Here is a 26,375-nt window from a genome sequence, read left to right on the forward strand (position 1 = left end):
TAATCAAAGAAAAAGTTCTGCTGCGTGACTTCACCATGACTTCCTACTTCATGGGTCCTCTGTAAGTGTGTGTACTCTTCTGCATTTGCAGCATGTTGCATAGATTTGGGCACTCTTCCTTTTGTTAATGTCCTAATCTTAATTTCATTAGCAATGCCCCGTGATCCACCCCACACGCCAACACACTGCTTCCTCTACTGTTCCACTCTTTAACGGTGGTGCATATGCACAGTTTGCAGCACTGTTGTATTTCATAGAGAAAGAAACAGGACGTCTCAGTGAGCACTCAGAGAGGATGAAAGCCGACTGAGAGCAGGCCAAACCAGTTCCTGGGTCTTCTGAGTCAGTGTATGGTCAGCTGGGTCAAACACTGCAGTCAGTCAGGAAAATGAAAACAGCGTTAAATTGAAATTGAATTAAAAAGGAGCAGTTGAACAGATTATAGTCTGAACAAGGCCAGATTTAAGAAACTCAAAAGGACTCTGAAAACACCAAACTGAATGCAGGACATCTACAAAACATTTTATAACTTTGGATGGACCATAAAGTCTAGAACACATCCAGATCCCTGGGGGTGATATGGGTAATGGATCTAACAATGTGATGGAGAGTAATTTATAACATATTTTCCATCTTTTCAACAAAATATTTCAGGAACTTCAAACATTCTTCAGGACGCAAAAACAGGTGCTGGCACATGGTTTGCTGTTGATGTTTTGAGCTCAGAAAGTGAGAGAGTCTCTCAGTTAAATAAAGACTCTTTAATATGGAGGCGACGAACTGTTCAGACTTTTTCAGCTCCTTTACATCCTGTTTTAAGCTGTTCGTGAACATCACGTGGTTTTAAGTTGCTAATTGCCAGCCTCAGCTTAGTTGCTTTGTTAGTTTTGCATGTTGCAGTTCATCAAGGACAGCTCCCACCCTGGGTTTGACCTGTTCAACCTGCTTCCCTCAGGGCAGCACTACAGGTGCATCAGCACAAAGACCAAGAGGCTCAAGAACAGTTTCTTCCCCAAAGCCAAGACCACCCTGAACTCACACATGCACTGATAACACAGTCCCCCCCCCTCCTCTATAAACCTGTGCAATACTTAATTCCATATGCAATGACCCAAACTGTAAATACATAACACTATTTATTTAAGTATTTATTTCCTTTTTTTGATATTTGTACATTTTATATAAATATATGTTTTCGTGTTTTTCTAAATAGTGTTCATGTGTATATATTGCTGCAGAAACTGTGCAGTCCCCCCTTTCTTCTCCCACATGTTTGCACTGAGTTGGCAATGCTCTGTATCTCATTGTGCATCTGTATAGTGACAATGAAGGTATTCTATTCTATTCTATTCTATTCTATTTAGTTTCTCGTGTCTGTGTTTGGCTTGTCTTTGAATGGCACTTGATTCATGTAAAGTCATTTAATTAAGTTCCTCATTGAAGTAAAAACTTAGTGAACTCTGTTCATGCATCGATGATGATAATCCTCTTTCAGTTCACATTTAGCCTGATCAGCACAAGTGTTAATAAAATCACCAATCAATAAAATTATATAAATTAAAAAATGCAATGAAAACAGTGAAGTTTGAGATTAAATAAAAAAAATGTCTTTCTTTTTTTTTAAACCCCAATATTTCTAATTCATGTTTAAAAGTCCCATCTGTTGATTCAGAAACTTTAAAACCATTCAGGAGTGCACAAAGACTCAGAGGTGATAACAACATGTTGCAGGTTAGCAGCAAAAATGCAACCAGCTAGAAGATTCAAGTATGTTAAAAAAGAAACGAGGGAGACCTTAAGACCTTTTAATCATCCGGTGCTGACTCCACAGGTGACATGAACGGTAGCTTCCTAACAAACAGAACAGCTGGCAGTCTTTTCTTGGTGTCTCGTCACAGCTGAAAAATGAACCGGCTTTAATTTTGTTGTTTTGTTTCCAAAACTATTTTTATGACCACACAGAAAACACTTCCACTGCCACTTCCCTCACAGTCTGCAGAGTGCCTTACAGCCTCAGTGCCTGCTGTGATCACCAGTGACAACATGGAAAGAAGCTTCACAATGACGAAATCTTGACTCACCAATCTCTTGCTATGCTGCTGCAAGCCTCTGTCGTTTGGCTGCATTGTTTGGTGGAACGATAAGAAAGGCCATCTGAAACGCATGGAAAACAAAGGCTGTTGTTCTAATTACTTCTTGCTTAACAATAGCTTTTCCAGAGACAAATTGTTAGTAATTAAGTGGGGGATAGAGAGATATGCACGCAGCTCAGTAGTAATTATAAAACTGCTAATTTAGACCATTGCTCTGTAAACCCATTTAGATTACAGTGCTGCAATTAAATTGGCAAAAGACTATAATTACCAACAGCACTTACAATATGCAGGCTTACATATTATTTAGTTTTTCTGTTTATTTGTCAGGGCCAGTTTGTTCTACTCACAGATCTTTCAGATACTAAAAAGGCTGTATATGTGCCATTGATTGACAGCTAACAGACTGACACGGGGCCAAATCTTCACTCACTAACACCTCTGAACCTGCATAAGTCTATGTGTCTGTGTGTTCCTTCATCCGTGAGGCGGAACAAGTGTAATGCAGTATAAATACACTCTCAATAAACCTCGAACGCACAAACCAGTTTGGCTCGTTGCATGCTTGATCACAGCTTTAAGACTGGTTTTTATGTTACAGCTGCTAAGCTGAGATATGAGCACAGATAAATCTCCCCCCGTAGAGGTATTGTTTTAGTGTCAAACAATACATAGTAATATAAAAAAAGGTACACCTCATGAAAATCATGAGATGTAGTAGACTGAACGAGCAAACATCTGATCCTTTTCTGTTCATGTTTCCTTTCACCGGCTTCTTATCCAAAACTCACTCGGGCGCTCATACACGTCTCAACATCAGCTCCACTGTTCAAAAAACAAATGGACAGAAAACCAAAACCATACAAGAGTTATTAAAAGTTCCTTTTCAGACTGAAATGAAATGTAGATTTATCACTAAGTGGGATGAGAATTTTATGATTTATTTTCTGCAGTCTACAATGTTTTTTGCAGTAAATAATTTTTACTGACAGCTGTTTTTGGCACAACTTAAGATGACATTTCAAAAATGAATAAAATATAATAGCCAAGATAAATGTTTCCTCTGTGTGAATCAGCTTGTTAGAGAGAAACACTGATGCACACTCTGTGTGCAGACACTGCCATCCAGTGGTGACTGGCTGACAGAGACCTCTTGTGGACATTTTGGAATTCCACTTTGTGGCGGGGCGTGGTTTGCGATGCCTGCAGGGGAGATGGACACACCTGCACGGCATCAGCAATTACACCTCGCTGACATAAGACGCGGTGCTGTCTGGTTGTTGTTGGTGGAGTGAGTGGCTGTGGGCTGAAAAGCTGCGGCCAGTGTGTAAACAAGCAACTGTGAGAGAATAAAGTGCTGGAAAGCATGAACGTGGACGGGTCTGCCGTGCCCCATCCTGGGTTTCGGCGCCACTGTAATAACTCCACGGCAGAGCCGTCCACGTTCATGCTTTCCAGCACTTTATTCAGCCCACAGCTACCCACTCCAACAACAACAACAATAACCAGAGAGCACAGAGGTGTGTCCATCTCCCCTGCAGCTGCATCGCAAACCACTTAGACCTAAATAACTTCTAAGAGCCTGCGACATTCCTGTGTCACGCCATGAAGCAGACGCAGGACTCACTGCAGAGATTATATCTCTTGGCTGGTTTGGTAACACGTTGGTGTGCCTGTGGATAAGGTGACCATAGAGAGCGAGGCCTGGGGGGAGGCTTCACTGCTTAGACTGCCAGCACCACAGTGAGATCTGGGAGTGAAAATGGATGGATGGGTATAACTAAAGCTTTACATTTTATGACAGGATGCTGTATATGTTCCTTTATTCCTGTGTGAATTGTGAATTAAACTGTTACATCACTGCAGTTATTTCAATTCAATTCAGTTCAATTTTATTTATATAGCGCCAAATCACAACAAAAGTCGCCTCAAGGCGCTTCATAGATACAGAGAAAAACCCAACAATCATATGACCCCTTATGAGCAAGCACTTTGGCGACAGTGGGAAGGAAAAACTCCCTTTTAACAGGAAGAAACCTCCAGCAGAACCAGGCTCAGGGAGGGGCGGGGCCATCTGCTGTGATTGGTTGGGGTGAGAGAAGGAAGACAGGATAAAGACATGCTGTGGAAGAGAGACAGAGGTTAATAACAGATATGATTCAATGCAGAGAGGTCTGTTAATACACAGTGAGTGAGAAAGGTGACTGGAAAGGAAAAACTCAATGCATCATGGGAATCCCCCGGCAGCCTACGTCTATTGCAGCATAACTAAGGGAGGATTCAGGGTCACCTGGTCCAGCCCTAACTATATGCTTTAGCAAAAAGGAAAGTTTGAAGCCTAATCTTGAAAGTAGAGATAGTGTCTGTCTCCTGAATCCAAACTGGAAGCTGGTTCCACAGAAGAGGGGCCTGAAAACTGAAGGCTCTGCCTCCCATTCTACTTTTAAATACTCTAGGAACAACAAGTAGGCCTGCAGAGCGAGAGCGAAGTGCTCTAATAGGGTGATATGGTACTACAAGGTCATTAAGATAAGATGGGGCCTGATTATTTAAGACCTTGTATGTGAGGAGCAGGATTTTGAATTCTGGATTTAACAGGAAGCCAATGAAGGGAAGCCAATAGAGGGGAAATCTGCTCTTAGTTCTGACACAAGACTTGATTCAAAGCTTGTTCATGTCAACATCAGCATCACACCATAAAAAGTCAGTTAAATTTGATGATTTTGATCCATCACAGGAAAATACTGTGCTTCATTTTTAATGTTGAAGGCCAGCATATGAAAAACTAACTCTGTCTTGCACTGCTTACAATCACCCTTTGGTATTAAGTGATTTAATGACCATTTTTTCTTTGTTTTTTTGGTCTTTCCCGATACAATAAACATTAAAAGAGTGACAGTTTAAGTTTAGCAGTTATGTATTTATTTTCAGTTGTTACACAAAGCTCTTGTTCATGATGCCACATTACTCAGTGTGGTTGCTTTAATTTGGTCACTTTGCCAACGTCAGCTACTGTGTTAAACACAACTCAAATTCAAATTCAAATTCAAATTTTTTATTTGTCACGTACACAGTCATACACAGTACGATATGTAGTGAAATGCTTGGACAACTGCTCGTGACCTAAAGAAAACAAAAAAGGAAAAGGCTATGAATAAGATAGGAAATAAATATGAAAAATTAAAAAGGGTAAATTTAACTAGGAAGGAATAAAATATAAATTACGGTTAAAAATGAAATAACTGTACAACACAAATTAGAATGAAGGGTAAATTTAACTGGGAGAATAAGATAAAATATATAAATTAAAGTTGAAAATAAAATAACTGTACAACAAAATACACAATATAGAACTATATAAGAATGTATGAAGAAATATAAATAAATATATACACAATAACAGCAGCTGTACAAGTATTAACCGGAAATGAAGAATATAGTGACCAGTGTTGTGCAAAAAACAAAGTCCAGAAAGTCCAGTGTGTGTGTAAGAACTGTATGTGTGGGTCAGTACTGTGTGGTGGTGTGATTGAGAGACCGTATCGCCTGCGGGAAGAAGCTCCTCCTCAGTCTCTCTGTGTTGGTCTTCAGGGAGCGGAATCGCTTTCCTGACCTCAACAGAGAGAACAGTCTGTTGTTGGGATGGCTGAGGTCCTTCACGATCTTCCTGGCCTTGGTCCAGCACCGCCTGCTGTAGATTGAGTGCAGGTCAGGGAGCTCGGAGCGGATGGTGCGCTCAGCTGACCGCACAACCCTCTGTAGAGCTCGTCTGTCCTGCATGGTGCTGTTTCCGAACCAGGTTAAGATGTTTCCCGTCAGGATGCTCTCTATGGTGCAGGAGTAAAAGTTCCTGAGCACCTTGGAGGGCAGTTGGAAGTCTCTCAAGCGTCTGAGGTGGTAGAGACGCTGACAGGCCTTTTTCACCACGGTGTTGATGTGACAGGACCATGACAGGTCTGCACAATAGTGGTTCGGGGTAAAGTTGCTGGATCAAACTCCTGACCACACACCCACTCAGAGTATCCTGCCTCCACCATGGCATGCACAAGCGCTGGATGCAGTACTAAATGTTTCAGGTTTCAGAGTGCAGATGGGATCTGATCAATTATTATCACGAATGCCATCATAAGACAGTTTTTATTCTTTCAGCTGCAGGTCCAAACAAAACCAGTTTAAATGGCTTAGTCTGTGGGTAACTGAAATAAAGCCACAAATACTGATTTTGATGTATTTATTATTTAATGCTTATAGAAAAGGTTGTAAAATAGTTTGAAGATTAAAAAAAAAACATCTAATCATTCAACACAAAGACTTCCGACCCTCCTGCTATCAGGACACGGAGATCTGAGGAGTCTTCCAGGAATGGTGATATTCTGGAGACTTGTTTGGTCAGTGACTTCACGCTTGCTGATCTCTAAAATTGAACATAATCTCCTTCAGAACAGCTTAAATTCACAGCACAATTTATTGTGGCAATCTAACCAAGTAAGAAGTGACCCACCTTCACCTTCTTAATGACTAGTACTGTTTGTGTTGTTATTGGAAGTCAGTAACCTGCTGGCCTGGCCGTGCTGAACACCTGTTGGGACTACTTTAACTGGTTTCTGTCTAAAAAGCCCAGTGCCCTCAATGGGACATAAGCAAGGGCAAACATAGATGCATAAAAATGTTTTTTTTAAAGAAAAAATAAAACACAAAGCAGGCGCTGCAGCGCTGTAGAAGGTGTTAATATGATTTACTGCTGTAAAGCTTTATTTCATATCAGTATCAACAGTAGTAAATATAATGTAATTGTTAACATCACTGAGTTACAAAGAAATTCTGATTCTTACTGTTTTAGAATTTGTGTTTTACTAATATTTTACTAATATTCTAATATTAAGTAATGATAGTAATGATCTAACAATATACCCAGTGTTTCTATGGTCACGTGTGCAATTATTAAATATTTGTTTGTCCATACATACACACATTATTATAAATCTGAACAAATACAGACAGACATATTCATGTAGTATTAGTCTCATAGAATAAACGTGTACATTTCTCTCTTGTCATTAGATAATCAAATTTAATGTTTTAAGTTTGTTTGAGCCAGTCTGACTTCTGCTGTGCGCTCGCTCTCAGCCCACTTTCCTGTCTGTCCTCCAATAAAACAAAAAGAAATACTCTTTTAAAAAAACTGCTGAAAGTTCATGAAAGTATTATCTTAATAGATGAAGTTGACAGTAATTCCTTTGTCTTTCCATTTTGTCAAACTGAATGTGCTCTTATTGATTATAAGGTTTGGATTGGTGGTTGGAAGTGTCTTTATTCAAGCTGTCAGAATCCCAGCTATTGATATGATTTTGAAATATTGAGAATATCTGATAAACTAGCAGGTAAGATTAGATTGAGAGCAGCTGTGGCAGGCAGGATGAGCACCCAAACGCACGACTCGAAACAAAAGGGTAAACCGAAGGAGGCAGCTTTATCAAACACCAGAAATAAGAAAGCAGGGGCTGGGTCTGTGACCGTTTTAAGTTTATCACGTTAAGTTTGTGATAGTAAGTTCTTGTGTTTTTGTTTCATCTCTCCTTGGTTATGTGTCATGTTTCCTGTCCAGCCCGTCATGTGCGTCATGTCTGCGTCTCTCCACGTTTCCTGTTTTAATTTGAAGACTCTGGTGTTTCCATGTTGTGTGTGTTTAGTTTTACTTCTCCTTATGGTGCCATGTTCATTGGTGTCAGCTGTGTCTCCCCGGGTGCTTACCCTCAATGCCCTCCTGTGGATTTAAGTCCTCTGTCAGGTCGTCTTTTGTCGTCATGTCAAGTCTCGTCAGGTTCATGCTCATGTTTCCCCTCATTGTTTTGCATGCTCCAGTCCAGGTTCTTGTTCATGTTTTTGTCACACTTTTCATATTTGATCTTAGTTTTTTATGATATTCAGCCACAATAAAAGCTCGCCTAGTGTTAAACCTTAGTTTTGTTCTCCCATGTCGGCTTTTGGGTCCGTTCCATAAATACACTGGCGTCCCCCGCAGTGACAATGTAGCCTAAAACTGAAAACTAGGAAACTAGAAACCTGGAATCTAGAAGCTAGGAACTGGTGACCGCGAATGAAACCAAAGAATACACAACATATGGGACAACGCGACAACGAGCAGAGGAAAACACCGGGCTTAAATACACAAAGAAATAACGAGGGAATGATAAACAAGAAGGAAACACAGCTGGGACTAATCTGACAAAATGAGACGGGGAGGAAACAAAACTGAAATCACTGAACACGGCACGCGAGACTGTCAAAGTAAAACAGGAACCATGAGCTATTCACACTGAGACACAGGGATATGACTGACTGGGGAGGCAGAGGAGATGAACATAGAGACAAGGGTGACTCGACGTGAAACGAGGAACACCGAGTAACACGGGGCTGAGACTAAACACAGGCTAAGATAAACACTAAGATCAAGAACCAGAGAACCAAGAACCACAAATAACAATAATCAAAGAATATTAAATCAAAAACACAAACACTGGCTCACCAAACCCAGCACCAGGACACCTGCTTGAGATTGAGGTTTTTCTACTGTGGATACATGATGGACTTTAGGTAAGCGTGACATTTTTATTACTGCAGTTTGTTTATAAAGGGAGGCAGGAAGGTTGGAGCAGTGACTGAAATCATCTTGTACTATTCAGCATGATGGAGTGAGATTGTAAGCTTGTAGGAAATGTTCATCCTGATATATTTAATATTAACCTCGTGAGAGAAACTAGGGCTGCAAAATCATGTTTGTCTAAATGGAGTCATAAAACAAATATGCGTTGTGTAATGATTGTTTGAACACGTTTGATATTTCCATCTTATCTCACTCCTGCTGCTGCTAGTGAAAAAGGTCCCACTGTGAAGAATGAGATTTTATGAATGTTATCAACTAACTGATGGTGACGGTGGTCACTGAGGAAATACAAAGAGCCCTGATTCAGCTAATAAATGATTCCCCAAATGTTTGCAGTGTTGCAAAAAGACATTTCCAGTGAACCCTGTTGAATGCTTTTTCTACATTATAACGTTACAGTGATTTACTAATGTGGGACAGCTGCATTAAAGTGTTGGGTTTGCAAGCACTGATAGATAGTCGGCCTTTAATAAAACCTGTCTGGTCAGGGTGAATGAGAGGGCAAATTTAATCACTTTATCTAATCTGGATGCTGAGCCCTTACTTGGAATTTTAATGTCTGTATTTATAGGAGACGGTGTCTAGTAATCAGCTGAGTGGAGCTACATTCTGAAGTCGTTCTTATAAATAGAAGGGAAAAAGTTATTAGAAATGTTTGCAGAGCTCAGCAGGGAAACCATCAGGTCCACGTGATTTCAAACTGACAAAATCATTCGTCTTGAGATGAAGTTTTTCAAAGATATTGAATTGATCATAAGAAGAATGGGGGAGGGTTATGGATTTAAGGAACTCATAGGGGTAGAATTATGAAAAGGCAGATGAATGATACTGGTGTATGGTACAGTATCATGCACCAGTATCATAGAAGATCAAGTATCATTGATATTCTGGTGTTTGATGAGTTCTGGACTTGGCAGGTTACTAAGGCATTTCTCAGTAACACAAACATCAAAAATGGGATTGGCCAAGAGATCTCGAGGCACAAAAAATTTAATTTGGGGAAATAAATAAATGGTTCATCAATTTCACACAACATTAGCAAGATTTCATTGTCCCGTTTTTTTCTGCAACTGTGGATTAACCGGACCTTGAGTAAAATGAGCCACTGAACACCGACTGATTAACAAGGCTGTACGTGGTACAGTGCTGCTTCACTGCTGAAGAGCAGCTCTGTCCATCCATAAAAAGGAATATTTCCAGTTCATCTTTCTACCAGTCGAGGGAGATGTCAAGATGTTAATTCACATGAATAACTGGCCTCTGTGTTTGAGCACAGTCTTCAATGGGACCTGACTACAAACGAGTTTGTGTTTGTCCTGATGAGAGATTGAAAGACTTTTACTTGGTTTCCTCCCATTGTCAACATTTCTAGTCTAACTGAATGAGATCTTTAGATCTCTAGATCAGTGTATAAATGGTATACAGTAGAGCCACACAAAATAATAACTTCAGTAAAAGAAACGCTACATGGAAGCACGACTTCAGCTTCATTTATCTTCATCCTGATGCTGATGTTTGCTGTTGGTTTGGTGCTGTAACCAGCTGCATTGAAAGGACGCATACAAAACCATTTCAACCTGTAAATACTCCTGTCCAAACTTGTAAATACCAACTGGTCTTAAATTCTCTAATATTTATTACTTTTTTTCTCTCCTTTTCTCCTTTTCATTGTTATTATTATCATTATTATTACAACTGCTAAATTCTGTTATTTTCTTCGTAATATAACTGCACTCTCTATATGCTCATGTAAGGCTGAGGAGCACGAGAAAATGCATTATGGATAAATGTGGCTACACTGTTTATCTGTACATGACAATAAAACTTGAAACACACTGAAACACAGAGTAGGAAACAGAGCAAAGGACAAAAGGACAAAAGGAGAGACTAATACCTCGAAGTGGAATGTTGGAAATGTGCAGAAAGAACAAGTTGGTGGGAGGAGCCACTCCTCTCTGTTTTTATCTCCTATTTAGTTTGGGAGGAGCCCAGTTTCAGCGTCACAGTGACATCACTGCTTGGAGCCACAGGCTGGAGTAAAAGCACTGAAACTTTTTCTCTGTAACAGAGGATCACACCAGTGCAACTCAAAGCTGTGGGTTTAACATGACTTTGTTACAATCAGGCAGATGCAGGCTGTAGAATTTAGGGAAAAAGTGAATAATGAGTAAGCACAAGTGGACCTGTCTGGTGAGAACTTGTAGTGGTGGTTTGAGGCATTTTCACAAAGGACTGAAAAGAAAAAGATAACAAGCTCAGAACAAAAGCCGGTGATTTCCTGCAGGATGATTGTGGCACAAAAAAATCCGCTACAGTAAATGCACTTTACTTCCTCCGAGTACTTTCACAGTGACATCACATTACACGCAGCACACCCAGAAGAGCTGCATTCCACAGCTGCACTCCTCTTTCTCCTCCTCCTCCTCCTCAGCTGAGTCCGTAGGTGTGTTTGAGTCACAGCCGTTCAGCTGCTCAGCAGGCCGACCACGAAACAGACTGACAGCCGCGGGACCTTCAGTGAAACAGAGAGAAACTGAAATAGAAGGTAAGTGTACAACATTTGTCTCTGCTTATCTCTCAGTTTTGAATTATTAAAAAGCTTTACACATAAAGTGTTTTAGATTACCCATACAGATTAACAATGAAGTGAAACACAGATGAGAGACAAACTAACAGAAAAGCTCACTGAGCGGTTTGATGAGGAGAAAACTGCTGGGAATCATTTGGCATGTCCTTTATAGTGTGTAGCTCTCGACCCAAATTAAACACCTGTGGGAGATTTATAGTTAGACAGTGCTGTCCAGCACCACCATCAAAACAGCTAATGGGGTAATATCTGTGAAAGGACGATGTTCCATCATTTCAGCAGGATTACAGACTCGAGGAGAGTGCCAACAGGCTCTGAAATCATCACCTTACTCAGCTACTAAATGTTTTTCCTTTATTTAACTGTATCCGTGCATTAGAAATTGTTTTGCATAAAATGTCCTGTCATGTTTATCAAATCAAAGACAAAGCTGTGATTTGCTTAACTTAAGTAAAATAGCTTTGAAAAGACCCCCAAAATAATCCTATATCAAGAACAAAATCTTCGGATGTGGACTAAAATTTAATGTCAATCATTACAAAAAAAGGTAAAAAGGTAACACAGAGGCTGATACTTTAGGCAAAAATTTATTTGTGTCCCATCAAGAACCAACAGGTCTTATAAAAGTGAAAATCAGCATTTTCCACATAAAGAAAATCAGTTTCATGGTATTTTTAAGGGCGTTATAGCACCTACTGTTTTCTTAATGATGGTGACACTGAAACTGATGCTGGGCAGTGGAATTTAGTAAACCGAGACTGGAGTATGTGTGGGAGGAGTCTGACTCTTTCAGGAATGTCAACATGTTCTGCTTCATTCCTGCTCAGTGAGGCCGCGCGTCTTTCCCAGCAAACACATGACACAAACACAAACCTGCCCACACTTCAAACACCTGTTTGAAATGTAAGTATGCACATATGTTAAACTGCTCACTCTGAGGGTTCCCCTAAAATATGACAAGAATAGAGTCGTTTAAAAAAAATCTCCCTCTGGCTCCAGTATGGATTACACTTTAGTTTATCACACTTGTCTTAAGTAAGGAACTCAATTTTGTATCAATCACCAGTCATGTATATTTGCATCGTTACAGGAATCTTAGCCAGGAAAAACCCTCTAATGTTCACTGAATGTGCCGGGTAGCACCACTGTTGGCTGCAAGGCTGGTCTTTGTCTAATTAACTGACCTGTGACAGAATATCGGTGATGATGATGGATTAACAATCCTAAATCAGCCCATTTTCACCAAAAATATTTGTTGTCACTCCAGAAACCTCCTGAAGATTTTTCGGTCTCATTACAATCCCAACACAAAAGGCTTTACTGACATTAACTTTTTATGGATTTCCTGGCTGAACTGACACTATTGGCATGTAATGTTACAGTAATATGCAGTTCGTCAAGAACCGATGGAAACTAGATATTCCCACAACAGTCAAACAACAGCTTCTGTTGAGGTACAGCAACACACTACTTTGACAAACCACCCGAAAACCACCCAGTACATCTTTTTACTCGGACCAGGAATGTCTAAGGAGCTTGGAAAGAAAAGCATCTGGACTTCTTTAAGTTTCCTTGAAGACGTTTCACCTCTCATCCGAGAAGCTTCTTCAGTTCTAAGAACAATTGGTGGAGAGTCCCAAAACCTTCGCTGATTGTGACCTACACCCGTTTTTTTTTTTTCATATCTTGGCTCGTGTGATTGGGTAGAGGTTCAATAGGGGGTCCATGTCCCTCTTGGGGACACCCCAATAGGGCTTAAAATCTGGGACTCCTCACCAGTTGCTCTTAGACCTGAAGAAGCTTCTCGGATGAGAGGTGAAACGTCTTCAAGGAAAAGTCCAGATGTTTTTCTTTCTAAGCTTCTTAGACTTCTTAGACCTGGATGACTGAGAACCTTCACAGACATAGGACCAGGAATATTAATCATTTGGTAGTTTGCCTGGATAGATCTCCAGTCCACTGCTAGGCTAACGCAAAGAGACAGATGACCAGTCATAATTTAGATGTTTTTTTCTATACATAATTAAGAAACCATTGCACCTGTTTATACAAGGTCCCAGAATTTACATTGTGCATCAGATCAAGGACTGAGCTCTGAGTGTTTGCAGAGCAGTGTGGTTTTGAACAAGTCTGGAACAGGCAGAGTCTTAAAAACATTGGCCGCCTAGACCAACTGGATAACCAAGCAAGTAGGATGGAGAGGTGAAAGAAAGGTTACAGAACAGTACGTCTTTGAGCAACCTGCATGGAGGAGGACTGACGCAAAAAGCTACGAGGCAAAAGATTCCCTGATCTGATTAGATAAAAACAAACAGTTTGAGTAGAATTCCATCAACTGTAACTGGGAGTAAGTTTACATACACACATCGTGGACATAAATGTCATGGTAACTTTGGGCTTTTAATGATGTCTTTGAATTGTTCTCCAGGACTGTACAGCAAACAGAAAGAGCTGAGTGCACAAGTTTGATGTTTTTTTTCTCCGATCCACAGAGGATTAGAGAAAATACAGTGTATACACTCAGTTAAATCTTTTAATAAGCAGTGGGACAGCGTTGATCACCACTTGTATAATATCAACATGAAAGAGTGCATTTTTAACAATTACATTTCAAACGAGTTGCTTTCAGGAAAGAATCTGGGTAAGCTTACAGTGTCTGTGTAGATCTTATTGATGACGGATTTTTAAATTAATGATTTAAAATGTTAATATTCAGGTGGGTTCGGGGGTGGCTAGAGCACAGAGCTGGTCATCTGCTAATCGAAAGGTGGTTGGTTGTTGGCTCCTGCATGGGTTAGGGCAAGATACTCAGGTCGAGTAGAAAAAGTGCTATATACGAACACATCCATTTACCAGGTGATAGGAAGTGAAAGCAACATGTGTTCTAATGGTCTGTATTTCCTACATTTGTCTTAGAGCATAAGAGGAATGTCTCATTAGGGTGTAAACTGGCCTTTTCAGTGTCAGTGGAAATACAGAGAATTATTTGCTATATAAGTCAGATACCTTTAAACAGGCTACTCTTCTTCTGGCTGCTCTTCTACAAAGCCTTTGTTGTTGTTATTGTTCTTGCAAAAAAATTGCAGAGTGTGTGAGAAAACCCGGGTGCTGGTATCAGTTTGTCCATGTGAAATTGGTTCCAGCTCCCAGCCAAGATTTCAGGAGGAACAGTCGTCCTGTTTCTCCTCCTGCAGCCCGCTGACACAAACCTGCCTGCCCACTCTCCACAGACTCCTGCACTCCACCTCAGAGTCTCAGACCCCTCTAGTTACCTCCAGTGCTGGCTTATAAAATTCAACATCATTTTTCTGAGAATTGTTGTTTGTGACTTGGGACTACCTAAAACTTCCAAACAGGACAAAATTGGTATCATTTCCAACAGTTTTGTAAGACTGGCAGCAAAGTTTTGCAATAGGAAAAGTCCATCAAGTTCAACTATTCATAGTGAAACGTACTAATAATAATAATAAGTAATTTTACAACTTTAAATAAAACCATAAGAAAATAAATATGTAACAATGAATATTAATCTGTCTTAAGCCACTTGTATGTTATTTCATATACTTCAAAAAGTAGTGTTTTAATTGTCCATCAGAGAGAAAAATAGATCTTGCCTACAATTAATTTATTAAATCCCAACATTTCAGTCAAACAGACCTTCAGCCGGTACAAAAACAAAGCACCAAACACATACAACATGTTGTATACATGAATAGATACATACAAATAAATTTGTGCTCTAAAGATTATAGGAGAAGGCAGATTTGCTATTTTTATTGGTTACATATGTTCCTTATAAAATATAAATAGAACTACAATTAGATTAGTGTAACTGCAATTTAACAAATATATAGTGCAAAAATATATTTATACATAAAAATATAGAAAAATATTACAATATTTTGAATAGGCAGTTAAGCAGATGGATGGATGGGAGCATGCCTGATGGATTAATCATTCTGCTGGAAGTATTTTTATGAACAGTTTTGAATGCAGAACACAATGTAGAAAATTGTTCTGTTGATATTTGTACTTATTAGACTCTAAGCACAATAAAACACAAACTCAGTGTTTGCAACTTTGCCTTATGAGCAGATGTAGCAAATAAAGGTCAAAGCTACCGTATGTATTTCTGACAGCAGACTTACACATTTAATCTTTGTGGAAGCCTGACATTACTGCCAAACTGCAACTGTTTATTTTTATAATGTATTGACTGTTTATTGGTGTAGTTTACAGATGTGTTTATGTGTCACCCTGTAGGTAAAAGTTGGTGTTGCGTGTGAACAATGGAGCTGAAGGTGTGGGTGGAGGGTGTGGTCAGAGTTGTTAGTGGCCTATCACTAAACACTTCCTGTCAGGATGTCGTCATAGCTCTCGCACAAGCAATCGGTAAGTCTCTCAGTCTGACTAACAATGAAAATTCTCATTTTACGCTCACCGAATTACTTTGTTATCAGAATGGTGTTAGTTTGGTGTTTGCAGTTGTGAACACCAAACTACAAACATTACATACAGACATTTTAGGAGGACTAAAAATGTAAATTACACTCTGCACCACATTCAGCTGATATTTGAATTTCATGTTATTAGCAATATGTTGATCAGTTAAAAACTAAGCCTTTATGTATCCCTGCTCAGGTCAGACAGGTCGTTACATTCTCATTTTGAAGTTACGAGGGAATGAGAGACACTTGGTTGCTGATGATTGTCCACTGCAGCACCTGGCTCAGCTGGGACAGTTGGCCACAGAGGTCCAGTTCATTCTGCGGAGGACCGGCCCGAGCCTCACCGAGGGTCCAGACACCTTCGCCAACGAGAGACATCTTCCACTTTCCAGACCCTCAGAACCAGAGCCCCTCAAACGCAGAGAGCCACAAAAGGCTCTGACATTTAGTCTGGGTCCCTCAACACTTCCCAAAAGGAATAAACCAAAGAAGGACTGGTCTCGATCTCCCAGATCCTCACCAGAACTGAGGGCCTCACCGGTATCTTTCCTAGACCCTGTGAACTCCATGAAGACAAATCCTTCTTACCCCAAAGACGAGGTGTTTAGGGATATTCTGCAGCAACAGAGAAGACTACAGGATCTGGAGATTCAGCTTCAAGATCTGGAAAGAGAGACTGAGTTATGGGAGCAGAAGTGGTCATCTCCTGAAGTAAGTCTGGCTTTTGCTGAAGAACTGGAGGAACTGCAGTGGAGAGTGAGACAGAATGAGGTAGAGCTGATGCAGACGGAAGACTGGGAGAAAGCATTACAGGCAGAGATGGAAAGAGAACAAGGTATGTGCTCATATCTGTTTACATTCCCAACATTTTTGGTGCATTCCAGATTGCATTTCTAAAACAAAAACCATTAACACTGTTATCAACAGGTATGCACAGGCGCCTGGATCAGATTCATTCATCCATAAACGATCAAAGTTACGAAATCACTACACTCCAAACCCGTTCTGCACATCTAGAAGAGGACCTGCAAGTCAGCGTCCAAATGCAAAGTTCTCTGACAGCACAGCAAGATGAGTCCCTGAAGTCCCTGAAGCAGGAGCTCCACAACCGCCTGCAGCTAGGAGAAGAACTCGATGTAAGACTGGCTGAGTTACAGCAGGAGATGGAAACGGCTGAGGAAAGGGTAAAGGTATAATTCTTCAATCATTTCTACCTAAACTGAAGGGTTGATCTCACAAAAACTACTGTAAGACTTGTTTCAGCAGCTTTAGGGAAGATGTGCTGACAATCGATATTTGTTGTGACAGGAAGCAAAAACACATCAGGGTTGATATTAGCTAGATCCATTATAGAGCTAATATGAGATGATGAAATGAAAGAAAAGTATGATACATAATGCTGCGTAATATTATAGCTGACATGAGAAAAATTTGCCACTGCACACTTGAAACTTTCCAGACACGCCCAACTGGCAAAAGACACTGTAAATGGGAAAGTGCAGGCTAAAGCTGACAGACAGGTTTTTGTTGGTCTTTGCATTAATCCTCCGTCCTCCTGCTTTTTTCTGAATGCATGAATAATAGCCTGAAAAGGATCACACTTTTCCAATAATCCTCACCACACCCGGTAACAAGGTGAGATCAGACACACACAGAAACTGAAACAGTGGAAATGAGAGCACTGAAATAATACTTTTAAGCAGTAATTAACACATTTGCAAAGTAGTTGGTGTTAACCAAAAAACAAAAGGGTTAATCTGCAAATTCAATGTGGGCATGTGTTTTTACACCACCAAGTACTCTGTGGAGCCACTGATAACAAAAACTAAGGACTTTAATTAACTCAAATGAAGGAAAAGTCTTAATTGATCAGTATAATGTTAAGAAACTGACTGTTGAGCTGAAAGTTTTAGTTATTAAACCAGTGATGTTACTGCAGACTGTAAAAGTTGCATAAGAGCCATGTGGATTTTGGAGTTTGAGTTGATTCCAAACAACATTTTAGGAAAGAAGCTGGTGACGACTTTAGTGCCTGCTGAGGGCAGCAGGTCAAACAGGTCTTGGATAATACTTCTGGCTCTGGGATGGTACTGAGCATTTGCAATGCCTTCCAGGGAGGGAGGAGGACAGGTCATCACTCCATTCTTTTGAATTGTGTCTCATTTGGTGCAAAGGTGTGACTAAAGATGCACTGCTGTATTTTTAGTAGCGGAGGCAACGATGCAGCCCTGAAGAACAGTAAGATATATCAGCTCGTGGATACAATGTTCTCCGGTAATATAATACCCGTTGTGTCTTCTAGGACAGACTGGAGATTATTGAGGAGCTGAACAAAGAGCTGAGGCAATGTAACTTGCAGCAGTTCATCCAGCAGACCGGTGTGACCTCACAGACGGAGCAGACAAACCTACCAGTCAACGATGTTTACCTTAATAACGCTGGCATTAGGGAGTAGAAACAGAGCGGGAGCTGTTCACTCCAGCGACTGCAACAAAATGAAGAAGAAGACGAGACATTACATCTTTTGTCTACAATACCATTTTATGTTTGTGCCATATTTAATGTAAATTTATTGCCACGATGTTGGATTTTATTAGGACTTTTATATGTTATTTATTTCCTGTTTTATTTTAAAAGTATTTCCTTCCACACCTGGTACCTCATCTCACTCCTTTCGATCTGCAGCTCGTTCCCACCCTGAGTGTATTTTCAGTCAGTTTGTCACACATCATCACATTTCTCCCTTTGACTGTGTTCATCACATCTCTCCAGCCAGGCCTTTGTTCCTGACTGTCTTTGAGATTTGACTTTTATTAAAGCTCATTCTAATCAAAAATGTAACACTTAAGCTGTCACATGACTGCTGGAGTCAAATGTACCACATTTCCTCTAAAATGTGGTAAAAAACCACCTTATTTGTCCAACAATATAGCTGATATCTGACCCTGGTATTTCACTTTCGTCTGCAGGACATAGACTGTAAGAAATACATGACCTCAAAAATGTCACTCGTATGCCTCTGTATGTGTAACTGCCAATATTTACACTCGTGGCTCCACAGTGTAAATATGTGGAGGAGACACAAGTCCCTCGGGCGTCCTGTCAGAAAGGCGTAAAAGTCTGCCAAGTCAAATATGTGGCGTGATTACTTGTGTATAATGAAGGAGACACAAGTAGCTTTCTTTCTGACTGCCAGTGTCTGAAATAAAGCTGATGCCACTGACTATAACTACTGTTTGTATTCAATCACATGACTCTAATTATGTTATTAATACGTGCTTCTTCATCATCTCGTGTCACTGTTTGCCTTTGCTCCACCAGAGGGCCCCAAAGGCTCATCCATGAACAGATCTTCAACCCCAACAGCCAAGGCTGCGCTCACTCGGAAAGCAAAGCACATGCATTTGTAATTAGTGTTCATACAGGAATGGATCATCACAGACTGTAGGAACTGCCACAGGCTATTACACAACTGTACTCAGCCGAGCCTATAAATAAAAAAGTATCCCCTTTCTTAAAGATTGCAGGGGTAGACCCTGAACAGGCCGTCAGTTAGATATAATATGGGCAGTGATGAACTGAATGGCTCTTGCTGAGTATATAGTAGTTTACAAAATACTGGAAAGCACAAAAATTGTAACATTGACATCATTAGAAATATAAGATATTGCAACACTGATAATGACCCTTACCTTATATTAAGGTTAAATTAATGTAGGTATAGAAATTCAGGAAGAAATGTTGCACAGAGCACGAATTGAATTTTGGTGGAGCAGTTTAAAGTGTTAAGCAAGACTTGGTGTGAAGAACTTCTTAGGGAGAATATAAGTGTGGAGGTTTTTAACAAAAAGCTTGAAAAGGATACAGGCTGCAGAAAAAACAATTACAAGGAGGGGGGGCAGGGTTCAAAGGAGTGCTTGGTGGAATGAGCAGTGTAGCAAGGTAGTAAAGAGCAGACATAGTAAAAGCACCGCTGAATAGAAATAATTATTAATTACAAAAGAGCACAAGCTAGGCTTAGGAGGTATACTGTACAAGTGGGGTTAGATTTTCTGTTTGGAGAACAATAGGAATCATCAGCCAAATAGTACACAGACAGGGGAGCACTTGGGATCTCCATAAGACAAATTTTATAAAAAAGAAAATGCAGACAACAAAAAACATTAAGCAAAGGTGGAAGTTTGCAACGCTCACGTTCAAAGAATTATAAGCAGCCAGATCCAACAAATGTGGCAGAAGAAGGGACGTCAACAACACAAGAAGGGATCTATACAATATTCAAAAACATGTTTGTGATGGAACGCACAAATACAAGAAATAACATCTTTCATCTCAGAAAAAGCACACAAACAAACAGCTGTCCAACATGTAGTGTTGGGCCTGTGATCAGGAAAGAAGGCATTAATAGGAACTTTACAATAATAATAATAATAATAATAATAATAATAATTAGGGGAGGGTCTGTGCTGACGGACGTGGGTTACTGACCTGGTAGCCTGTCTGCCCCTGGGTGGGTCCGGGATGGGCGTGAGGTTCTGGGGGCGCTCCGTCTCTGGGCTGGGGCCCTGACCGGGCCTCGGGGCCTTGGGTCCTGGTTTGTGTGTCGCCGGGGTTGTGGGCGGGTGGGTGCATGGGGGCCCATCCCTGGCGCAGGGTGCCGCCGGTGCGTCGAGCCGCCTGGGGGGCTCTTCAACTGGTGGGGGAGATTGTCACACCTTGCAGGAGCTTTCCTCTCCTCAGGAACTCTCTGCAGGAGGGGGAGATACAGGAGAGGTGGAGGAAGATCTCAGCCTGGGCGTCTATTGTCTCATGTAGTCTGGAAGATGAATGGATGGTGGGGTGGGTGCAGTTTTCTCTGTGGTGGGGTTGGGTGGACTGTCCCGGGCTCTGTGGGGCCGGGGGGCGCTGCTGCGCTGGGCCCCAGTCTGGATGGGCCTGGGCCCCCTTTCCCTGGCGGGTCGCGGAGTATGGGAGTGCCTACTGGGGTCAGCGGGGGAGCTGGCCCCAGGGAGGGGTCACCTGCCCCTCCCTTCCTTCCCTCCCCATCTCCAGCTGCCTCCCTCTTCCCGCTCCACCACAACCACCCACACATGTAGGGCCTTGGAGTAGGGGTATGTCACCAGGGTGCAGAGGAGGCTACCCCCCCCCCCCCCCCCCCCCCGTCCCCTTCTGGCTGCCTCTGCCTCAATTTTATCCCACAACTTAGACATTCACATTACTCACACTCTCATTACGCATACATATAGGATCTTGGGGGTGGGCACGATACACGGAGTCCAAATTACCATCAGGGTGTACACCCCACCCCTGGCGTCGTTGCCCACCTCTCAATTTTGAATACACGTAGACATTGAGGGCTAGCAGGAGGGACTATGCGCTTACCTGCTGCTCTCTGGCAGGTAGCTCCATGCCCTCCTGGGTTTTAAATGCACCTTAGAACACACATGCATCAACACTACAATGAGCGGGTGGAGGGAGGTTTGGAGTCTTCTCTCACCCCCGTTCTCTGCGGCCTGCTGGAGCGGGGGGGCTAGGAGGAGGAGTTGGCCGTCTGACTGCGGTCTGGAGTGTGGGGCCTCCCTGCTGCTGCGGAGTCGTGGCGGTCTGCCTCTCCCCACCGCAGGGAAAAGGGTAACACCACCTGGGTCTGGGTGCAGTTCCCCCCTCCAGGGGCAAGGGTACCTAGACCCGGTTTGTAGAGTACGCTTGGGGAGTGTGACCGTGTGTACAGCGTCTCTTTATGTCTGTCTCCACGTTGGGTGAGTGTGGAGTAAGTGCATATGAGCGCATGAGGGTGGGAATGGATGTTTGTATATGTGTGTGCCTGTATGTCTGTGTCTATATGTCAGGTTGGGTATCAGACGCCACCTCTCTGGGGACATCTCAGGCCCTCCAAGGTTTGGAGGCCTATCTCCACCCACCACCACTTCCCCTGCCAGTGGCGGACTCCCTCAGGTGTCGGTGCGTTGGTGGTTCTTTGTGTCTGGGGGTGGGCGTCCGGGTACACACCGGCTCACTCCTTGGCGGCCGCTTATCGGGGCCTGGAGCCTGGGGCTCGCTCGGGCCACTTCGGAGGTGGGGTGCCCCCGGCCTCTCGGCCTGGGGCTCGGTCACTCAGGCACAGCTGGCTGCCGGCGGAGCTCACGGGCGCGTCACTGCAACTCCCCCTGGCTTCTGCTCCGCGGCTGCTGAGTGAGCCCTCATCTGGGACTCTCCTCAGCTCTTACTGGGACAGTGGCGCGGCTGCCCCTCTGTTGGTCTTCCTTGGTCTCTTGTGTTCTGGGGGCCTCTGGATGTCTGGAGTTTTGATCTCCTCCATACCTGCTTCATGCCCTGGAGGACGGGGCTGTGGCTCCCCACACTCCCTAGCAGATCATTACATGGAGAAACCTTTGGAATGCAAACATGCTGATCCACACAGGTATGCACACAGGTGTACACACGGGTATTCACAGACGCGGGCTACAGCTTTCTTGGCTGCTGCCTCAAAGCACATTGTGCGTTGTCTATCTTGCGTGCTGCACAATATCGTTTATTATTTAGTATCTACTGATATCTACTGCTAGCTAGTTTATTGTGATGGTGCCGTTTTTTTTTTATTTATTATGTTGCTCTTTGTTGTTTGCGTTCTCTTCTGTTTTTTTTCTCCATACAGGTGACCCAGGAGTTTTGTTCTTTTTTTTTTTCTTTTTTTTTCTTTTTTTTTTTTTCTTTCTTCCCCCCCTTCTCACCGTCTCTTCTCCCCTTTGGTTTTCTTTCTCTCCCTCTCTTTCTTTCATTCTTTCTCCCTGTCCTATCCTCCAGTCATATCTGTCCCGTTTGTAGCAACTGAAAATAAAATAAATTCATAATTATAATAAAGGTCAATCAAATGGACCAATATGGCAAGGCCATGACGATCCACTTGGTAAAATAAATCCGCTTGGCATCTTTCTTGGCCTTAAGACAACAATTCTGATGGCTATAGATCCAAACGGGACACAAAAAAAAAAATAAAAAAAATAAAAATAATAATAATAATAATAATGGATTGTATTTATATAGCGCTTTTCTAGACACTCAAAGCGCTTTACAATTCCACTATTCATTCACACACTGGTGGAGGCAAACCACAGTTGTAGCCACAGCTGCCCTGGGGCAGACTGACAGAAGCGAGGCAGTCATATTGCACCATCGGCCCCTCTGGCCAACACCAGTAAGCGGTAGGGTGAAGTGTCTTGCCCAAGGACACAACGACCAGGACAGACAGAGCTGGGGATTGAACCGGCAACCTTCCTTGTTACTAGATAAATTAGCTTAAGACTCCTTTTACTTTTGTAGCCTTTCTTAGAAAGCAAATGTCACAGGATTATGAACAACTGATGATATCTGTGAGCACGACAGGTTTAATAAAGAAAGAATTAAAATGCTTGTTTTTCTTTCCTTCCTGTAGGCGCACGCCACACTCCAGTCCAGTAGGTGGTGCTGGTGCACCTTTTAGCTGGTTTGCCAACCGCAAAAATCCCCCCAAAAGAAGCCGTCATGTTGTTAGTTTGAGGCTTCTGCTGGTTTGGGGGATGCAGTGGTTGGTTAGTTGAACTCTGGAGTCCTGTACCAACTTAAATCCGCAGAATGATGAAGGGAAAGACGGTTATTGTGACCGGTGCTAACAGCGGGATAGGAAAGGCCACAGCAGCCGGCATTGTGAAGCTCCAGGGTCGTGTAATAATGGCCTGCCGAGACTTGGACAAGGCTGAGGAGGCAGCTCGGGACATCCAGCAAGGCACCGGTGCAGAAAGTACACAGCTGGTGGTCAAACAGCTCGACCTCGCTTCACTGACATCTGTACGCGCATTCTGTGAAGACATAATTAAGGTAGCGATATAGTTGTTTTTGTTAAACATGGGATTACACGCCACCCGCGTTTTATTTGACATGTACTAAATGGACAAAAGTGTTGGGCCATGTACACATAACACATAAACGAGCCTTTCTGACTTTCCATATAAAATCCCAAGACGTTAATATGGAGCTGCTCTACCCTTTGCAGCTCAAACAGCTTTCACTCTTCTGGAAAAGGCTTTCTTTAGGCTTTATCAAGGTTCTGTGTGGACCAGTCACGTTCATCCACACCAGTCATGCCTTTATAGACCTTGGGCGCTGGTGCAGACTCATGCTGGAACAGAAAGGGGCTACCAGCCAGTGGCCGTGAGAGGTCAAACCCACTGCAACTCAAGAAAACTCAACAGCAAAAACCCACAAAACACAACAGAAGTTGAATTAAAGAAATCTTATGGAACACAGTGGACCAGCTGTGGAAGTGAAAGAGTCCAAAACATGCAAAGGACTGAACTGAGACACGCTGAAAAGACTCAGATGGAGAAAACCTTTAGCATTGCTGAATATCCATACAGTGTGTCACGCGACTGGCTGGACAGTCCACAGTACTGGGTTACATACCACTGAATGCTTGTTAATTAACAATATTTATATTTCTTCCTGGTGGAAAAATAGGTTAAAGTGGAATTTGGCAGGTGGCGGCATCCTAAAATTGGGAGCAGCTCTGCAGTGTGGGAATAAGTCACTGGTTTTCTAAGTTTGTAGCGGCTGTCGTCTGAGCTGGTCCTGAATGAGCTCACCCACTCTTTGGAGGAAGCTCATTTATGCTGCAGTGTGGACATGCGCCACAGACCTGTTTTATATCTAGTGCGTTTCTAGTAGTAAAAGTAAACCGTGTACGAAATAATCTGTTCTCCTCTTTGCTGTTAAACAGGAGGAACCTCGGCTAGATGTGCTGATCAACAATGCCGGTATCTACCAGTGTCCTTACACCAGGACAGAGGATGGCTTTGAGATGCAGTTTGGAGTCAACCATCTGGGACATTTCCTGCTCACCCATTTGTTGCTGGACCTTCTGAAACGATCGGCTCCTAGCCGCATAGTGGTGGTCTCTTCCAAGCTCTATAAACACGGTTACATAAATTTCGAGGACCTAAGCAGCGAGAAGTCGTATGACAAAGCTTTTGCCTACAGTCGCAGCAAACTAGCCAACCTTTTGTTCACCTGTGAGCTTGCCCGTCGCCTGGAGGGCAGCGGAGTGACAGCGAATGCTGTAACTCCGGGCATAGTGAGGACTAATCTGGGGAGGCACGTTCACATCGCTGTGTTTGTTAGGCCGCTTTTTGACCTGCTGTCCCGAAGCTTGTTTAGGAGCCCCGAAGAAGGAGCTCAGACATCCGTCTATGTAGCTTCTAGCCCGGATGTTGACAATGTGCAAGGAAAGTGCTTTGCAGATTGTCAGCCTCAGGTTCTTTTGGACAAAGCCACGGATCAGGAACTGGCCGCTAAATTGTGGGACATTAGTGAAGTCATGGTGGGGATAATCACATGAGATCAGCGTGAATTTTGAGACTTAAAAATCAATTATCTAATAACCATTTATTAACCAAAGTCTTTCTAGAGAGCACAAAGTTAAACAGGGCAGAGCAAATCCAAAGCCATGTTTTCCAGAATTAAGACTTTTGTTTGTCCTAAGTGTCATATGTTCAAGTCTCATGGTACCATACTTTCCCAGTAGAGCACGTTGCTCTCAGACTACTTTACTTGTGTTTCTTAGAAATGTCAAAAGTAGAACGGGAGCCGAGCGTTCGTGTCTGTGGAACCTGCTCCCAGTCTCGGAGCGGTTAAATTCAAATGTTCCTTTTAGTTAATGCTTGTAATGAGGGCTGCGGCAGAACCGTCCCTCAGTTTTGCTGATGTAAAGCTGAAAGTGAAACTGTGGGTTCAGGATTCTTTGGAACTTCCCATGAACTCAACATTTCTCATTTACGCTCCTCATTTTGCTCCTGATGTAAATGAATGCGGAACACATGCAGTAAACGTGCAGTAAAAATGTCATTAACCTGTTCAGGGATGTAAAGTCATTGTCATAATGTGATGCGGTTGTCTTCTCTCATAAAATTGAAGTGAATCGATATTGTTTCCTCTTGAAAATCATACTCTGGCACATGAAGTGGATTTTTACAGTAAGTTTTGTATTTAACTAGGAAGTGAAAGTCTTGGGCTGTTTTGCGACAGTCGGCCCTGCTGTAGCGTGTTTTTGATGGCAGGAGAAATGGGATTGGCTGGAGAAACCTGAGAAAGCATGAGGAGAACATCTAAACCACACACAGAGGAGTCCTGCTGCTTAAACCCAGGATGCTTTTGCTGTGAGGCAGTGCTGACTGCTGAGGCACAAGTCTTTTTGAACTGAATGCACTAATACTTGTTGCAGTGGTATTATACCACAGACAGTCGTCCAAAATAAGAGAGTTTGTTATACTTACACTATAATTTATAGCTGGTTCTTTAGCTGAGGCCTGTGTGTTTGTGTAAATGGGCTCAAGCATGCACAGTGTGTTGTATTGTGGCCCTTTTCAACGTCAGTGTTTTATGGACTCAAACTTGAATAATATTGAGTCGTCCATGTGTACAAATGCAGTACAAAATGAAAATGATCTAGATTCTCCTTGGTTTTATTCAAACAAATCTCTGAATAGTTTTCCTTGTAACTCTTGTCAATAAACATCCACAAAACCTCTCACGAAAAGAAATGGTCCCAGTTT

General features: G+C 42.2%; 2 protein-coding genes across 5 annotated transcripts; both read left to right on the forward strand.

Moving 5' to 3' along the window:
- The first annotated feature begins 10,837 nt into the window (after positions 1-10,837).
- On the forward strand, positions 10,838-19,021 carry LOC120724510 (ras association domain-containing protein 8-like). Of its 4 annotated transcripts, none has more exons than XM_040016733.1 (5): positions 10,838-11,302; positions 15,608-15,736; positions 15,986-16,627; positions 16,720-16,982; positions 18,100-18,229. In XM_040016733.1, the coding sequence occupies exons 2-5, from the start codon at positions 15,634-15,636 to the stop codon at positions 18,112-18,114; spliced, it is 1,023 nt and encodes a 340-aa protein (XP_039872667.1). In that variant the 5' UTR covers positions 10,838-11,302; positions 15,608-15,633; the 3' UTR covers positions 18,115-18,229. The 4 variants fall into 4 exon arrangements, with proteins under 4 accessions (XP_039872667.1, XP_039872668.1, XP_039872666.1 ...); XM_040016734.1 differs by having other exon boundaries at positions 16,720-16,976; XM_040016732.1 differs by having other exon boundaries at positions 10,839-11,302; positions 16,720-16,976; positions 18,095-19,021.
- Positions 19,022-23,287: 4,266 nt separating this feature from the next.
- On the forward strand, positions 23,288-26,350 carry LOC120724511 (retinol dehydrogenase 14-like). The gene is made up of 2 exons (XM_040016735.1): positions 23,288-23,646; positions 24,545-26,350. The coding sequence occupies exons 1-2, from the start codon at positions 23,404-23,406 to the stop codon at positions 25,160-25,162; spliced, it is 861 nt and encodes a 286-aa protein (XP_039872669.1). The 5' UTR covers positions 23,288-23,403; the 3' UTR covers positions 25,163-26,350.
- Positions 26,351-26,375: the final 25 nt, after the last annotated feature.

Source organism: Simochromis diagramma, unplaced genomic scaffold, assembly GCF_900408965.1.
Source record: "Simochromis diagramma unplaced genomic scaffold, fSimDia1.1 OVJJ01000692.1, whole genome shotgun sequence".
NCBI classification, from domain to species: Eukaryota; Metazoa; Chordata; class Actinopteri; order Cichliformes; family Cichlidae; genus Simochromis; species Simochromis diagramma.

Coding starts and splice junctions, on each gene's coding strand:
- LOC120724510 (XM_040016731.1), top strand. CDS start 15,634: ATGGAGCTGAAGGTGTGGGTGGAGGGTGTGGTCAGAGTTGTTAGTGGC. Junction 15,737..15,985: donor AGCTCTCGCACAAGCAATCG/GTAAGTCTCTCA, acceptor ATCCCTGCTCAG/GTCAGACAGGTCGTTACATT. Junction 16,628..16,719: donor AGAGATGGAAAGAGAACAAG/GTATGTGCTCAT, acceptor TGTTATCAACAG/GTATGCACAGGCGCCTGGAT.
- LOC120724511 (XM_040016735.1), top strand. CDS start 23,404: ATGATGAAGGGAAAGACGGTTATTGTGACCGGTGCTAACAGCGGGATA. Junction 23,647..24,544: donor TCTGTGAAGACATAATTAAG/GTAGCGATATAG, acceptor GCTGTTAAACAG/GAGGAACCTCGGCTAGATGT.